Raw genomic sequence first — 18,463 nt, 5'->3', positions numbered from 1 at the left:
TTTACCTCTTTTATATTTTACTTTCCAATTACAGTCAATGTTATTTTATATTAGTTTCAGGTGTACAGTATAATGGTTAGATAATTATATAATTGAGTCATCTTCCCAATAATTTGAATACCCACCCGGCATTATACATAGTTATAAAATATTGTTGACTATATTCCCTATGTTGTACTTTACATCTCCACGACTATTTTGTAACTAACAATTTGTACTTCTTCATACCATCACCTTTTTCACCAAGCCCCACAACTCTCTGCCATCTGACAACCTTCAGTTTTGTTCTCTGTATCTATGAGTCCGTTTCTGTTTTGTTTGTTTTATTCTTTAGATTCCACATATAAGTGAAATCATATGGTTTTTGTCTCTGTGATTACCTGAACCAGGAGCGCGCAGAGCGCCCCTTGTGTGGGTTGCGTATGACCTCCTGTCGAGCGCTGAGTGTTGTTGGCACATCAGTGGGTGCACCTCAGGCTGTCTGGCTGTGTGAATCAGCCACAACAGCAGCATGTGAGTTGCTGTGTGGGGACTGACCCCACAGAGTAGGATTCTCCCCAGTGGGTTCCTGTGACTGCTGAGACATCGCTCTGCTGGGGCCTCTTGAGAGGGACTCCAGTACAGGTCATGTCAGACATTGCCTGTGACCGACCTGGGGCTACCTGTAAGGAGCTACAAAGCCATCCACATATGGTCGCTGCCTGGGCTGGGCCAGGATGTACATGGAAGGGGCTATGCTGCAAACCAAGGCTGGCTGCCACCCAAACTGGGACTGGGGCAAGTCATCAAAAGGGCCAAGGCACCCTGAGACCTGACACTGCCTGTTGGCTGCCCATAGGCTCTGCCACTGAAAGTCTCAGGGTACACAGAGCCTAGCTGCCACCCAACTGGTGCCTGTGGACTTTTGTGCTGGGCTTGGTCTCAGGGAGTCGTCAGAAGGGAGCTAACAGGGTTCACCAGGCTGATGCAGATTCAAGTTTGGTCGTGTTGGGCGACGGCTCAACAGGGGAACAATGGTGGCCATCCCTCCAGCCTGCACCCCAAAGCCACACAACTTAGTTTCTCCTTGCATGTCTTTGGTGCCCTCTGACCCAAGCCACTGTCCCTCTGCTAGATCCCAAGGTGAATCCCTGCAGGTGAGCCTCTTTGTGGTGGCCCTTTAAGAGGATGCCTGGGTTCCCAACAGCCTACAACCTACCTGGATGTTTCACAGCCAGATGTTATGTGGGCTCCTCTTCCTGCACTGGTGTTCCAGGCCGGGGAGCCCAGCATGGAGCTGAGACGCCTTGCGCCTCAGGCGGGACCTCTGCAGCTGAGATATTCCTCCAGATTTTCCAGCATTACACGTGGGTGCGGACCAGCCCACTTTGTGTCTCCGCCCTTCCTAGCAGTCTCGACATGGCTTCTTCCTTATGTCCTTAGTAACAGGACTCTGTCAGCTCGTCTTCAGATGGTTATCCAGGTTGATTGTTCTTCAGTTTAGTTTTAATTTTCATGTGGTCATGTGAGGAGGTGAGTTTCCTCATCTTGACCCGAAACTGACTGTTTCCAGTTTTTAACTGTATAAGCAAGGCTATACATTTTATTTTTTGTTTTTTGTTATTTTTTTACCCAAATTTCCATACATCCATGCTTATTTCCTTAAGATACGTTTTTAGAAGCGTAATACCCAGATAAAGGAGTGAATATTTTTCTACTTTTGACACAGTGTTGCCTACAAACCCAGCTATTCACTGCTTGAAAGCCAACATTTGAGAGGCAGGTGTTGGGTGGAAAGGACGCTGGCAGCCTGGGAATATGGTGGATTCATGTCCAAAATCCATTTCTGAAGTTCTGACCCAAGCAGACGACTGATAAAGGGAGGAAGGGTGGGAAGAGCAGCAGCTCCGTGCCGCCCGTATACTGCCGGTATGCAGTTAATCTTTGTCTTGGTTACACAAAGACTGGCTTGCGTCAGGGTTACTATTCGTCTTTGTGGTCAGGCATATCTTAGGTCATGCATTATCTCCCTGGAAACCACTGGTGACTTAAAAAAAAAGTTTGATTGGGAAGTGTTGAAATGGAAGAAATTTTAGGGTCAGAACAAAGAGAAAGCGATTGCGTTGGAGAGGAATGGAGGGTATAAAAGGCAGTCACACAGAAAACAAATCACTCCTTGGATTCACCGCTGAGATAACCTCTTCTCCAGACCATGAAGCTCAAGGTAGTGTTATATTTTATGTGGCTTATTTAAATTGGTTTTCTAGCTTACCTCTTATTTTCTCAATTTCTTCAGTTGCCCTGTCCCTTATATATGTGTGTGTGTATATATATGTATATATATGTTTTTATTGATTTTTAGAGAGAGAGAGATAGAAACCTCAATGGGAGAGACACATCGATTGGCTGCCTCCTGCACACCCCCACTGGGGATGGAGCCCACAACCCAGGCATGTGCCCAGACCAGGAATAGAACCGATGACCTCTTGGTGCATGGGTAAATGCTCAATCACTGAGCCACACTGGCTAGGTATAGCCTCTCCTTTTAAGAACTACCTGCTTCTATTTCAAAAATGGCATTTTATTGTTTCTCATACCGTCTTGTTTTTTTAAATCAATGTTTTACCAATAATAGACATGAATCTGTTGTATAAAACTAGGAAGAAAATGAATAACTCTAGTTTCATTGAATTTTAACCTCCTAGTTTTGTATGTGTTAATTTTGGCATCTCCAGATTGTATTTCTAATGATATGTTTATTGTCCTTAGTCCCTCAGAGAAGGTAAGTTTTCTGTAGCAAGAACCAAAATACTTTGGTTTATTATTCTAGAGACCTTGGCACAGTGCCAGACACATAGCAAGAACTTGTGAAACATTTATTAAATGACTGTATGTTTTGCTTTAATTTATACTCTATCACAGTATTTTACAAAAAAGAGATGTAGCCCTGGCCGGTTTGGCTCAGAGGTTGGAGCATTGGCCTGAAGACCAGAGAGTTCAGGGTTCGGTTCCCGCTATGGGCTCGTACCAAAAAATAAAAAAAATAAAAATAAAAAGAGATGTAAACACCAGGAGAAAGTCAAGAAGGCCAAAATGTTATTTTAGAAATAGGTGGGCAAGGTCTATAGACCACTGAGCAGCTGCATGTTCATATCCTCATGCTTCCTATGGCCCGGAAAGAGGGCATCTGTCCTTTGCCAGATGTGGGTGGTTGTCGGGGGGTCCCCATACTTACCCCATATTTTTTATGTAAGCCCTACTTTCATAAGGTGTTGGTGACAGGGGACCATGAAGATGGATACCAATATCACCTTCTGGGTTCTGTGTTGACACCCCACCAACACATGCTCCCCAGGACTATACGTCCCCCACACGGATCCCAGGCCAGACCTAACCCTGAAGAGATGAACAGCCAACCACTAACTGTCCTCTCCTGGGGGAATGTGGGGCGGGTCGAGAGGTGGAAAAGAAGCAGCTTTGCTTAGAGCAAAGGATCCAACTAGTACTGGAAACTGTTTTACTTGGCAGTCATCAAACCAGCTCTCTTTCATCCTGCCCTTCCTCTGCTCTTAAATAGGTTTACTCAAATTTTTAGCAGCATGAAATCAAAGTTATGGTTATTCTCCATTGTAATCCGAAACTTCTGAGCCAGCAGCCTCTCTGTCTGCCAGAGATCTTCATCCTGCTTTCTCCCACACCCAACTCATTCACCTTTTTAAAAAATATATGTTTTTATTGATTTTTAGAGAGAAAGAAAGGGAGAGGGGGAAAGAAACAGAAACATCTGTGAGAGAGAAACATCAGTCGGCTGCCTCCTACATGGCTCCTACTAGGGATTGAGCCTGCAACCCAGGCATGTGCCCCAACTTGGAATCGAACCAGCAACCTCCTAGTGCATGGGACAACACTGAACCAACTAAGCCACTGGCCAGGCTCATTCACCTTTATAACAAAGTTTCAGAGATATAATAAGTAGCCCATTCTTTTGAAGATGGCAGGGTTTTCCTGCCTTGATAATTTGGAGACTGAAAATGTGGGACTAGGCAGTGGCCAGGTGGAAAGGCCTTTCAGCTGGGCACTGGTTGCATCTTTTTATCTCTGCCTGGGCACTGAATTTAGTGTCGGAGCATCCCAGACACCCCAGATCCTCTAATCCAACAACGGATTAGATCCTCTAATCCAAAACGAGGTATCTGATTCTCAAAGAGACAAAGTGAGTTGTACAGTGGTGCAATAATCAGAGCAGGGAAGGAAGAGACCTGACATTTATTAAGCAGTACTAAGTGCTAGACATAGAGTAAAACACAACTTAAGAGTGGATTTTTTTAAAACTGTACATAATAGGTGTTCTATTGTAAGATACGTAGAAAATAAAATAAGTGTCTCTGCATTGAAGAAACTGATAGTTAAAGAAACTGCACAGTACTTCACTGCTTAGGAAGTGCAGGTAATCCCACAGGCCTGTATGATCTGATTTGTGGGTTAGAAGCAGAATGGTTTCCTCCACCAGGATGACCACACGCACCTCACATTCAACAGGTTCACATTGAGCCCGTCACCACTGCCGGAAGCCTGCTCCTCATCCTGTGTACCCTCCCTTGGCAAAGGACACTGCTGTTTCCCTCATCTACCCATCTCAAATTCCATCTCTGCCTACAGAGAGCTTTTCTTTATGTTGTTGTTTTGAACTTTTTTTTTTAATTAAAATTTTTAGCATTGACATTATTGCAGGGCCCACATTTCCCACCGCAACCCTCCCTCTGCCTTGGCCTTTATCAAATTTTTGTCCATGTCCATGGGGTATATGTTCTTTAGCTATTTCCTGCATCTTCTGGTTAATTTCTGGGCTCTGTGTTCTGTTCTGTTGGTCTATATGCCTGTTCTTATGCCAGTATCAGGTTGTTTTGATTACAATGACCTTGTAGTATAGTTTGAAATCCAGTATTGTGATACCTCCAACTTTGTTTTTCCTTCTCAAGATTGCTGCAACTATCTGGGGTCTTTTTTTGGTTCCATATAAATTTTTATAATATTTTTTCTAGTTCTATGAAATATGACATTGGAATTTAATAGGAATTCTATAGATTGCTTTGGGTAGTATGGACATTTTAATGATGTTAATTCTTCGAATCCATGAACATGGTACATACTTCCACTTGTTTGTATCTTCCTTAATTACTTTATTCAATGTCATATAGTTCTCCAAGGACAGGTCTTTTATCTCCTTGGTTAAATGTATTCCTAGGTACCTTTTTTTGTTGTTGCCATAGTAAATGGGGTTATCTTAGTTTCTCTCTCTGAGAGTTCATTATTGCTGTATAAAAATGCCATGGAGCCCTGGAGGGTTTGGCTCAGCAGTTAGAGTGTCAGCCTGTGGACCAAAGAGTCTCGGGTTCAATTCCGGTCAAGGGCACATAACTTGGTCTCAGTTGTGGTTCAGTCCCTGGCCCTGGTCGGGGTTGTGTGGGAGGCAACCAATCGATGTGTCTCTCACATCGATGTTTATCTCTCTCTCTCCCTCTCTTGCTCCCTCCCACTGTATCTGAAAGTAAATGGAAAAATATCCTTGGGTGAGGATTTAAAACAAACAAAAAATGCCTGGATTCCTGGGTATTGATTTTGTATCCTGAAACTTTGCTGATTTCATTTATTAAATCTAGTAGGTTTTTTTTGATGGGGTCTTTAGGGTTTTTTATATGTAATATCATGTCATCTGCAAATAATGATAGGTTTACTTCCTCCTTTGCAATTTGGATGCCTTTTTATCTCTTCTTCTTGTTTGAAAACTATGGCTAGAACATCCAGCACTATGTTAAATAAGAGTGGTGAAAGCAGACGTTCCTGCCTTGTTCCTTATCTTAAGGGAAATGCTTGTAGTTTTTGTCCATTGAATATGATGTTAACTGTAGGTTTTTCATATAGGGCCTTTATTATGTTGAAGTATGTTCCCTCTATTCCCACTTTGCTGAAAGTTTTATCATAAATGAGTGCTGGATTTTGTCAACTACTTTTTGTGCATTTATTGATATAACCATGTGATTTTATCTTTCATTTTGTTTATGTGATGTATCTCATTTATTGATTTATGTATATTATACCAATCCTGCATCCCTGGAATAAATCCTACTTGACCATGGTATATAATTTTTTATAATGTATTGCTGGATCTGATTTGCCAATATTTTGTTGAGGATTTTAGCATCTATATTCATCAGGGATATTGACCTATAATGTTTTTTCTTTTTTGTGTCTTTATCTGGTTTGGTATTAGGATAATGTTGGCCTCATAAAAAGAGCTTGGAAATCTTTCCTCTTGAGTTTTTTAGAATAGTTTGAGGAGTATAGGTGTTAGTTCTTCTTTGAATGTTTGGAAAAATTTGCCTGTGAAGCCACGTGGTCCAGGACTTTTGTTTGCTGAAGACTTGATTACTGCTTCGATTTCATTAGTTGTTATTAGTATATTCAGGTGTTCTGCTTCTTTGTGATTAAGTTTTGGAAGACTGTTATGTTTTTAGGAATTTATCCATTCTCCCAGGTTGTCTGTTTTGCTGACATATAGTTATTTGTAATATTGTCTTACAATTCTTTGTATTTCAGTCATGTGAGTTGATACCTTTCCTCTTTCATTTCTGATTATATTTACTTGGGTCTGCTCTCTTTGTTTCTTGACGAGTCTTGTTAAAGGTTCGTCAATCTTGTTTATCTTTTCAAAGAACCAGCTTTTGGTTTCACTGATCTTTTGCTTTTTTGTTTGTTCGTTTGTTTTGTTTTTGTTTTTAGTTTCTATGTAATTTATTTCTGCTCTGATCTTTATTATGTTGTACCTTCCACTTACTCTGGGCTCTTCCTACTGTTTTCTTTCCAATTCATTTAGGTATGGGGTTATTGTTTACTAGAGACTTTTTTGCTTCTTAAGGTAGGCCTATAATGCTACTAATTTCACTCTCAGGACTGCTTTTTCTGTGTACCATTAATTTTGTGTTCATTTTCATTTTTTCCGGGTAATTTGGGATTTATTCCTTGATTTCATTGGTAACACACTTATTGTTTAATAACATGCCATTTAACCTTCATGTGTTTGGGTATTTTGAGCTTCTTTATAGTGGTTGATTTCTGTTTCATGATGTTGTGGTCAGAGAGAATGCTTGATATGATTTCAGTATTTCTGAACTTTTAGAGACTTATTTTGTGTCCTAACATGTGGTTTATCTTTGAGAATGTTTCATGTGCACTTGATAAGAATGTGTATTCTGCTACTTTAGGATAAAATGTTTTGTAAACATCAATTAAATGCATCTGATTGGCTGTGTCATTTAAGGTCACTGTTTCCTTGTTGATTTTTTTTTGTCTGGAAGATCTATCTGTTGATGATAGTGCTGTATTAAAATTCTCTACTATGACTGTATTGCTGTCGATATCTCCCTTAACAGCCACTAAAAGTTTTTTTTTAATGTACTTAGGTGCTCCCATATGGATGCATATACATTTATAAGGGTTATACCCCGTGTTGGATTGATCCCTTTATTATTATGTAGTGACCTTTTTTGTCTCTTGCTATGGCCTTTGTTTTGAAGTCTGTTTTGTCAGATATAAATATTGTTACCCCAGCTTTTTTTGTTTGTTTATTTCCATTTGCATAGAATATTTATTCCATCCCTTCACCTTCAGCCTGTTTGTATTTTTTATTCTAAGGCAAGTCTCTTATAGACAATATATATATGGGTCATGTTTCCTTATCCATTCAGCTACTCTGTGTCTTTTGATTGAAGCATTTAATCCATCTACATTTACTTATTGCCATTTTTTTATGCCTATGTTTCTCTGTTTCTTTTTCTTCTTAAAGCAGTCCCTTTATCATTTCTTGCATTTCTGGTTTGGTGGCAATAAACTCCTTTAGTCTTCTTTTGTCTGGGAAGTTCTTTACTTCGCCTTCTATTTTAAATGATAGCCTTGCTGGATAGAGCAGTCTTGGTTGCAGGTTCTTGCTTTTCATTGCTTCGCATACTTTATGCCAGTCCCTTCTGGCCTGGAGTGTTTCTGTAAAGAAATCAGCTGCCAGCCTTATGGGAACTTGCTTATGGGTAATTGACTGTTTCTCTCTTATTGTCTCTGGGAGTCTCTCTTTGTGTTCAATCTTGGCCATTTTAATTATGATCTGTCTTGGTGTGGATCTCTTTGTACTTATTTTGTTTGTGACTCTCTGTACTTCCTGAACTTGTGTCACCTTCTCCTTTACCAGGCTGGGGAAATTATCTGTCATTATTTCTTCAAATATTGCTCACTTTTTTCTCCTTCTGGTACCTCTATAATGCAAATATTATGTTTCATTTTGTCCCAAAGTTTTCTTAAACTATCCTCCTGCTTTTTAATTATTTAGTCTTTTTTCTGTTCTGATTGAGTGATTTTTTTTTCTCTCTCTATTTTGGCTTCAAATTTGATCCTCTGCCTCTCCTATTTACTACTTCTTCCAGTGAATTTTGTATTTCAGATATGGCATTCTTCATTTCACCTGGTTATTTTTCATGGTTTCTAAGTTCTTCGTCATGCTGTTGTTGTTCTCCCTAAGTTCCTTAAGCATCCTTATAACCATTACTTTGAACTCTCTATCTGACAAATTGCTTGCCTCTGTTTCATTTAGCTCTTCTTTTGGAGTTTCCTTCTGTTCTTTTATTTGAGGCCTGCTTCTTTGTCTCCACATATTGGCTGTCTCTTTGTGTTTGTTTCTATGTTTTAGACAGCAGTGCTATAACTCCCAGTCCTGGTGGGGTGGCCTTCAGTAGTAGGTGTCCTGTGGCTCCCAGCAGTGCATTATCCTCGATTACCTGAGCTAGGTGCTCTAGGAATGCTTCTTGTGTGGGTTGTTTGGACCCTCCAGTTATAATTGGGTCTTGATTGCTGATGGCCCTTTCACAGTTGGGATCGACCCTCAGGCTGGCTGACTATGAGGCTTAACCCCACCCCAGGTGTGCAAACTACTGTGCAGGTGTAGTCTCAAGGTCACAACTGTTAACCCTTCTGGCTGGGTGTCCATAGAGGTTAACATTTATCACCATGTATGAGTTGCTGTGCAAGGGCTGCCCCCAGTGGCAAGGTTGTTTCCAGCAGGGTATGGAGCCTGCTGAAATTCACCTCTGGGTGTGCAATTTGTGTGTCTAGTTGGGTCAAGCTCCGGTGTGGTCTGAGGCCCACCACTGGTTGTGTTGGTTCTGGGTCCTTTTAGGTGGGTTTCAGATGCAGGTTTCTGTCAGATGTTGTGTTTAACTGTCCTTGGGCTGCCTATGTGTAATTACCACTCTGTTCACTATTTGTGTCTGCATCTGTTAGACCTGCGTGTTTGGAAAAGGACCAATCTGTGTAAATGGGTCATCTTATTTTAGCTTAGAACTTGGGGTAGATCTGTGGACAGAAGCAGGCTCCCTAAGGTCCGTGTCCCTCTCAGCTACTCCACCTTCCACCTGAGGTTGCCTCATCTTCCTTCACAGCCTTCAGAAAAGAGGCTACAGGATGAACCCAGGCTAGCCTAGCTCGGGCTAGTGGGCCCTCTGCTTGGACATTATGTAGTCACTCAGTGAGGGGACATTAGTCTCTACTTCAAAGCCAAATCTCTCAGTCTCTACCAGAGACTCCAACTCTGGTTCCCTCTAGGAGGACTTGCTGCAGGATCAGGTGGGTACGGCCTGCAGCCTCCTTTGCAGGGGCCGGTACAGCTGCCTGGGCCTAGGGGGATTGATCGAAAGCATCTCTGGTTGGGCATGTTGTGGTCCCAGCCCTCAGGAAGGGGCAGAGCACTTCTTCCCATTCCAAGAAAATACCCTCTGAGGATCTCACACTTGGAATGTCCTGCTCTGAGCCGCTCTCCCCACAGAAGTGCACCCAGTGGAGGGAGTGGGGGTATCCAGGATTTCACAGAGCTGAACCATCAATCCTTTGGTGGGGGTGGTGTTTGCAGCCGGCAGGAGAGGGAGACCGGCCCTACCTCTCCTTCCCAGGGCTGCCTAGGGAAACGCACAGGGGGCTCAGATTAGCCCCCCCACCTTGCAGTCACAGAGCCCAGCACCCTCCCAGCTATCTCCCAGGTAGAAGTCCCCCAGCATTTGGCAGAACCTATGCCCTCGGGAACCACCTGTCCGAGTGGGAGGGGTTGGAAAATTATCCCCGCCCAGAACTATGATCCCTCCCCGAGGCTTGTCTCGGGTAAGTGGAGGCGAAATTCCCAGCTCTACTCATGCGGAGAACTCACTTCAGTATGGGCCCAAACTCCCTAACCTGCACTGCTGCCCTGTGCCAACAACCGAGCGGAAGGGGGCAGCCCAGCGGGCTCCACTGGTGGGCGGAGGGGTCCAGACCCTGCACTCCAGGTGGGTCCTTTTCCCCTTTCCCTGCACCACACAGTTTAGGCACTTACTGGGGTTCTGCCCAATGCCTTTCAGGAAAGAAGAGGGTCCCTCAAAGTGACTTCTGGGTGCAGTCTGCGGGCCACTCCACTGAGCCCAAGCGCCAGGGCGCAGCTCTTCCAGCCATCAGTTTCCACACGGAATCTCGGGCGCTCACGGGAGGAGCGCTCCTTCCCTGGAAAGGTGCGGCCCACCTGCCAGGCCGACAGAACCACCCTGGTTCCCTCTGCCGGGCGCTGTGCGTGCCCTTCTGCCCGTGTCTGCTGCTCTGGGTGAGGGCTCCCAGCGAGGAGCGGAGACCCCACACTCCCAAAGGGAGGAGCTTCACAGCCCATATCATGGACTGGGGCCCACTGCACTGGCTACAGGGGTCTCCCCCTTTCCGAAACTCTCCGCCTCTTACCAGTCTCCTTAGATACAGTGTGCCCAATCAGCTGCAAGTTGGTTGAGAAGTGTTTTAGTTGTAAATCCCACCCCTGGATGGAAGGGAAGGTCCTCCGTCTCCAGCTACGCTGCTGCCATCTTGGGGAGTCCCCAAAACACAGCTGTGACGGATCCCTACCTTTCCTAAGACAGCACGATAGCTCCCCATCGACGTCCTGGTCTTCAGCACAACTAACTTCCACCAGTCAGTCCCAGCCTGCAACATGCTCCTTCTCACCTCGGACCAGGGCACGCAGCTCTGCGGCTGGAGTTTGCCAAACTCGCTGCACCCCTCACACTTCCAAGCCCCAGCCTACCTCTGCCTCTGCCTTGAACCCTCATGTCATCCCCAGCACCGGCACCTGGCTGAGTCCCACAGACGTTCACGACCAGCCCGGGTGTCAGTGCCTCCGGGTGTCCACCAACACAAAGAGCAGGCAGTGGCCCTCAAGCGCTCTTTTAAATCTCCCAGTAGCCATGTTGTAAAAAGTGAGAAGAAACTGAGGGGATTAATCTTAATAATATGTTTCATTTAACCAGTATATTCCAAACATTTGCATTTCCATATGTAATCAATAGCCTTCGGAATCCAGTGTTTTACCCTTATGGTGGATCTCAATTTGGACTCGTTTCAAATGTTCACGAGCACACGTGGAGAGACAGCGCCAGGGAGCCACCTAGCCGTCTTCGTGGGAACACAGGGCCCTGGGCTGTGTTTGCACAGCTTCCGTGGCCGGGAGGCTCCAATTCGGGGGTCGGGAGTGGGAACTAGGAACGTCCGTTTTCAACAGGAACCCCAAGTGTCTCTGACGACACTGTAAGAAACGGGGCCTTGACAGCTAGATGCACCAGCTTGAGTTAGACCCGTAGGGGTTTGTGCTCAGACTCCATCCTGTAAAAGCTGTGTCACTTAGTGACCTTACCTTTCTCGGTCTCGCTCTCTTCGCCTGCAAAGGGCGACGCACAACAAATACCTACCTAGAGATTTGTAACTATTAAATGGATAGTGTATTTTGAAAGGTTCGCACAACACTTGGTACGTACTTAAAATGGCAGTTACCAGCTGTCTGAATGCACCCCCCTCACCCAGGTATGCCTGCTTTATGGGCAAGATGTCTCTCCATCCTCCCTGCTGACTGTGCTTCACCCCCCATCACCCACCATACTCTGTGGTCATCATCTGCTTCCTAATCTGTGTCCTCAACTTGACCGAGCACAGAAACCTATTGTGTATTTCCACATCCCAGGCACTTGGTACACATCGTTTTTTAGAAATTAAACTTAATTGGATCAACTGAGTTCCCTCTAGGCCCTAGAGTCTTGGGGACGAAACTCCTTACATAAAAGTACCTCAGGTGCTCATGTACAAAGGAGGTATGCAAATGCACAGCGAGTGTGGCCCTGTTCTAACTCTCTTCCCTTTCCAGTCTGTCACAGAAAGCTTTGCCAAAGTGATCCACGGCTTGCACGTGGGACACTTGACAGATCACGTCATTCAGAGGAGCAAGAGGATGATTCTGGATACGCTGGGCGTTGGGTTCCTGGGAACCAGTACGGAGGTGTTCCACAAAGCCAGCGAATATAGCAAAGTAAGAAGCTGTGTCTGCTGTAGAGATAAAGCAAGTGTGCACACAGGCCTGCTCATGAGTGTGCCCGAGTGTACCATGGGTGTGTGTGTTCTGCGGCTCTGCTCTTCATTCAGAGACAGCACTTGATGTACAGCATTGTTATATCATTTTATGCTTTTATATGCTCTATTATCTAAGTTTTAATATTCATCTGTATATTTTACTATGGCATTGTCTTAAGACCAGTCTTCACACTAGTAATATCTGGTCGTTTATTACCATTATGTCTGAAAGCACTTTTTATCTGAGAGTCTTAGAAGCGAGTGCACCTACCCCCCATGATGTGTTCGTGCCAAGACTCTGGGAGTCTCTGGAGGAGGCTGGGCCAGCACTCTGGGCAGACAGTGGGGGTGCCTGTGGGAGAGGTGCGTGGTGTAGACATGTTCACTGTCCCCAGCACTTACCCACGAGCAGAGAATAAGAGTGAATTCAGACCCACTCCCTGGAGCACATATGGATCGTGGTCTGGGACTGAGCAACAGCCTCTCTTCCCACTTCCATGGAGAAAGTGTGTATTGTTTTACAAGGACGAGAAGAATCCAGTGATGTCGGCTTTGCTCTAACAGCACAATGGGTTCCAATGAGGACTATTCATGTAATGCCTCTAAAGATGAAGAACACCCTTGACGTGGGGACTTGGCGTGCTATGCTCACACTCTGTCACTGATCGATGTTCCTCTGTTCCAGATCTACAGCTCCAGCTCGTCCACCAGCACGGTTTGGGGCCGGCCAGCCCTCAGGCTGCCACCGACATATGCTGCTTTTGTTAACGGAGTGGCTGTAAGGAGTGCTCCATGTCTTTTAAATTGTTAGACAAGTAGAATACTTTTCAGAGCCAGAAAATAGTTTTAAAATCACCCAATTTTCATATTTTACTGATGACATCATTGAAATTCATAGAGATGAAGTGCCCTGCCCTCTCTCCTATGTAGTAATTTCAGTTTTCACGTTTTAATAGTGAATTGATGTTTTCCAAATAAATTGTGAAGTAGAGGAAATAAGATAGGATTTAGATAAAACACCCATAAAGGTATCCCAACTCTAAACTTTAAATAGCAGAGAACATAAAACTCAACATCCAGACTCAATTCCTTCTCAATTCCTTTTGTTGTGGCCAGTATCACTTTCTATCCGGTAATCGGCCTTCAATTAATTTATTCATTCCACAAATATTTATTGAGAAAGAAATAATGGCTATAAGGTATCTATATTTTCTGAACCAAAAATCAGCATTTCTTGTCTGAGAGACAATTTTTATGCCTTTTCTGTTTATCAAGGTCAGAACACACGATATTATTTGGACATGAACATGTTGGGATTTCTGAGATGTATTTATGGTTTTGGGGGACAGTAGCTCAGAATATTGAAAGTCAAACCCAATGATGCATCTAAGAAATAAATGTCCAATAAGCAGTAGAAAATGCACTGGCCACATCCAGTAGACATAAAAAAAATATTTTTAAATGAACTTCTGGTTATTAATAGTTCATGTACGAAGAAAACAAATGGCTAGGATAAAGAGGAATAAAACCTTAAAGGAGAAAATAATGATTTAGTATAGCTTAGTACATAATAGTGCTTCAAGAGTTCTTGGGACTTCTCCATAAGTTTAAAATTATTTCATAATAAAAGATACAAAAATATATGTCCTGGAATAAATGACATGAACATTTTAGTGCAACTTGTTTGATGGGTTGGGGAGGAAGGGAAGGAGAAGCAGCTACCTAATCCCACAGCTTTGTTTATAAGGGAAATATAGATCTTTTTTTTTTTTTTTAAAGTGTTTATTTTGATATATTAGTTTTTATTTTTTATTTTTTTTATCCTCACCCGAGGACATTTTTCCATTTTTTGTACAGATAGAGTGGGAGGGGGAGAGAGAGAGGGAGAAACATCGACGTGAAGGGACACATCGAGTGGCTGCCTCCCGCACGACCAACCAGGGCCAGGGACAAACTGCAACCGAAGTACGTGCCCTTAGCGGGAACTGAACCCGGGTCTCTCCAGACCGCAGGCCGACGTTCTAACCGCTGAGCCAAACTGGCCAGGGCGAAATATAGATCTTTTTAGGGGCTGTGGCAGAGAGCTCTGGTCACCTAAATAAGACCCAAGATCCTTGGGACTCACTAGCTGGTCCCCAAGGTGCTGCTTGCTCTTGGCAGAGGACAGTATGCCCCGTGCCCAGCTATGTGATAAAGAATCACACGTTATTTCCAGAGAATCCGATCTAAAAATCTCACATCAGACGAGGTCATCACTAAACTAAGCGCTTACTGGGCCAAACGCCATTGCATTTGGGGAGATACATTTTGGTTTTTGGTTGTTGTTTGTGTCTGTTTACGTAGATTCACTCAATGGATTTCGATGACACCTGGCACCCTGCCACCCACCCTTCTGGAGCTGTCCTTCCTGTCCTCGCCGCTTTATCGGAAGCCCTGCCTCCAAACGCAAGGCTTTCTGGCCTTGACCTACTGCTTGCTTTCAATGTCGGGATTGAGGTGCAAGGCCGGTTAATGAATTTCTCCAAGGAAGCCAATGACATACCGAAAAAGTATGGAAATACTTGTCCCATAAACAGACAGCCATGTTCCTCTTTATCTGTCAATCATGACCTCTGTGGAGCTTTCTGATGTAACGGTTGGCTCAGCTGAAGATGTTAACATTAGTGCTAGGAGCTAAATCAGGTCACCAGTCACCTGTCAAACCATATGTACAAAGGTATGACTTCAGACGTGCTCATGAGAAATCTCTTTTGGGTTTAGAAAATCCACCAGGACCATGGAATGAATTGGGGTCTCTCACCCCAGGTGACTTCTGTCATCCTGGCATCTGTGGGTACTCTGAATATTCCTGATCCCGTCAAAGCAGAATCTACTTTGATGTTTGTTAGGGTTCTTCAGACTAATGAGAACATATAGAATATCCTAAACCTGACTGCTCAAGCCATTGATCAAAAACGGTCAAATGTTGGCTGTATCATATGGCTCAATACAGTACTTATCTCGCCACATGGTCCGGCCTGCTAGGAGAGGTGTAAACTGGAATACTGAATGAACTTTTATAGTTTCTCCAAGGCCCTTAGTTTTTTTTTTAATCCTCACCCAAGGATATTTTCCATTTATTTTCAGATAGAGTAAGAGGGAAGGATAGAGAGAGAGAGACAAACACTGATGTGAGAGAGACACATCAATTGGTTGCCTCTCGCATGACCCTGACCAGGGCCGGGGACTGAACCTCAACCGAGGTACGTGTCCTTGACTGGAATTGAATCCACAACTCTGGTCCACAGGCTGACGCTCCAACCACTGAGCCAAACTGGCCTGGACATGACCTTTAATTTTTATGGTTACTTAAATGGACTTTCAACAACTTTCACCTTTCTCCAATAATTGTAAAATTATCAATTATAAAGAATTTCAGGCACTGTTGTAAGCATGGAAATTCATTCAAAACTCACAAAATCCTATGAGGTAGATACTATTATTATTGCCAGTTTATGTAAGAGAAAACAGGTACAGAGAAGTTGAATACTTTTCCCCAAAGTCACTCACTAAGAAGTGGAAGAGCTGAGATTTGAACCCAGGCAGTGCAGCTCCATTATCTAAGCTCCTGATCACTACACTATACAGACTCCTGGTGGTTGAGGTTTGTAAATCTCCAACTCTTTGCCTTTTTGCTTTTCAGATTCCATCCCCCATCAGTGGTAGGAACTTTGGGTAGTGCTGCTGCTGCATCCAAGATTCTAGGGCTCAGCATGACGAAGTGCCAGGAGGCCTTGGCTATTGCTGTTTCTCATGCCGGGGCACCCATGGCAAATGCTGCCACTCAGACCAAGCCTCTTCACATGGGCAATGCTGCCAAGCATGGGATAGAATCTGTTTTTCTGGCAATGATGGATCTCCAAGGAAACAAGCAGGTCTTAGACATGCAGACTGGATTTGGGGCCTTCTATGACAACTATTCTCCCAAAGTCCTTCCAAACCTGGATTCTTACATTTGGCTCCTGGACCAGCAGGACGTGGCTTTCAAGTGTTTCCCTGCACATTTGGCCACCCACTGGGTGGCAGACGCAGCTGCATCTGTGAGAAAGCACCTTGTAACAGACAGAACCGTGCTTCCCATTGACAACATTGAGAGAATTACACTCAGAACTCCAGACGTCCAGTATGTGAACCGGCCTTTCCCAGACTCGGAGCATGAAGCCCGTCACTCCTTCCAGTACGTGGCCTGCGCCATGCTGCTTGATGGTGACGTCACGGTTCCATCATTCCACAAACAGATGATCAACAGGCCACAGATAAGAGAGCTGCTTTGTAAGGTAGAGCTGGAGCACCCTCGGGACAACCTGCCAAGCTTCAACACGCTGTACTGCGAGATAAGTGTCACCCTCAAGGATGGAGCCACCTTCGTGGAGCGCTCTGATACCTTCTACGGTCACTGGAAGAAGCCACTGAGCCAGAAGGACCTAGAGGCAAAGTTCAGAGCCAATGCGTCCAGGATGCTGCCCTGTGATATGGTAGAAAGACTTATAAAGATAGTAGATAACCTGGAAGACCTACAGGACTGTTCTGAGTTAGCCACACTTCTGAAAGGACCCGCTCCATCAGAGATGCTTTCACAATCTATCTAGTATTTAACAAATCCATAATGCAATCTCCCCTGAGATTTACCAATATCTAAATGACTTCGTATTTGGGGAAATACAATGATTTTCTTTACAGAGCAAAGGTCTGCTCTTGGTCTGCCCAGAAACAAATGCAGCGTGGTGGAGAGAGTCCAGACAGAACTGCAGATGTGTGTGTTATAAGACAATGAAAAGCGAGAAAAATCCCGGGACAAGGGAAACAGGGAAACTGGGGCAGGAAAATTAAACAAAGCCATAAAGTTTTGCAGGCCACGTGTTGCAGGACCTTAGCTGGAGAACAAAGGATTAAGACCTCTTCTTACAAAAAGAATGCAGGAGAAGAGGGGGAAGGAAATGGGGAGTGGAGGAGGAGGAATCCTACTTAGTACAAATCCTCCTGAAGCTCTGGAAGCTATTAACACAGCAGGGGGGAGGGCTTCATCATTCCACAAATTTAAACATCCCACAATTTAAACAGGGAAGCCCACAGTGGGGATTTAATTGCCAGGTGCTTCCCATAAATTGTGGAAAAACCATAACAAAGACAAGGGAAGCCCATCAGGGTTAATTTGTACCAGAATATCTAGCAGGAAATTTTAAAATCTAATAAAGAAGAGAGTATATAAAGCAGAAACCCCCACTGCGCTCATTCTTCAGAGGGTGTGAGAGCCTGTCTGCACTTCATAGGTCAGATGTGTAGATTTGTTTGCCTCTTTAATAAATGTGCATGCTTTAATATTTTAATAAATTTACTTTCATTTTTAAAATAAATTCACTAAACACAATGCAAATATTACCAGGAGTCTCTCTTGTAAATTCATTTCTAGGAGAAGATAAGAATGGAGGCTGGGGACAGCGCGCCCCCTCTGACTCAGGAGGCTGTGCAGTAACACCTCTCTGGTGTCTGTCACAGACGGAAGAAGTCTGGTCCTGTACATTTGCAAGACTGTTCCAGTTACCTATAGCAAGATAATACATATGCAAGAAACACAGAGAAAGTTATTTTATAAGCATTCATAAAGCTGAATTTCAAGTCTTCTGTGACTTGCTTATAAAATTCATCTTTTCAGAGGACTTTTATGAATTTCATGAACCTAAGGTGTGAGAATTTGAACCTGTACATATTTTTGCTGACAGTGGAGAAGGGCTCTTGTCTGTTTGCCAACAAAATATGTCTTAGACCATGGATTGCAGAAGCTCTTCACAGTGGAGGGGATGCTGTTGGGTTTAAATATAAGGGCTTAGCCCTGGTTGGTTTGGCTCAGCGTTTAGAGTGTTGGCCCTCCGACCAAAGAGTCGCAGATTCCATTCCAGTCAAGGGCACGTGCCTCGGTGGCATTCGGTGCCCAGCCCTGGTCGGGGTTGTGCAGTAGGCGACCAATCGTTGTGTCTCTCTCACACCGGTTTCTCTCTCT

General features: G+C 44.1%; 1 protein-coding gene across 2 annotated transcripts; it reads left to right on the top strand.

Annotated features, from left to right (window-relative positions):
• Positions 1-2,090: 2,090 nt before the first annotated feature.
• Positions 2,091-17,993, top strand: ACOD1 (aconitate decarboxylase 1). Of its 2 annotated transcripts, XM_036249489.1 has the most exons (6): positions 2,092-2,203; positions 10,410-10,556; positions 12,224-12,385; positions 13,112-13,204; positions 14,770-14,975; positions 16,109-17,993. In XM_036249489.1, exons 1-6 carry the CDS (start codon positions 2,192-2,194, stop codon positions 17,052-17,054), a joined length of 1,566 nt encoding a protein of 521 aa, XP_036105382.1. In that variant the 5' UTR covers positions 2,092-2,191; the 3' UTR covers positions 17,055-17,993. The 2 variants fall into 2 exon arrangements, with proteins under 2 accessions (XP_036105383.1, XP_036105382.1); XM_036249490.1 differs by lacking the exon at positions 10,410-10,556 and having other exon boundaries at positions 2,091-2,203.
• The last annotated feature ends 470 nt before the right edge of the window (positions 17,994-18,463 follow it).

The sequence above is a fragment of the Molossus molossus genome, unplaced genomic scaffold (genome assembly GCF_014108415.1).
Source record: "Molossus molossus isolate mMolMol1 unplaced genomic scaffold, mMolMol1.p scaffold_m16_p_9, whole genome shotgun sequence".
Taxonomy (NCBI): domain Eukaryota; kingdom Metazoa; phylum Chordata; class Mammalia; order Chiroptera; family Molossidae; genus Molossus; species Molossus molossus.
Note: the sequence above shows the minus strand (reverse complement) of the source record. Positions and strands in the feature narration are given on the sequence as shown.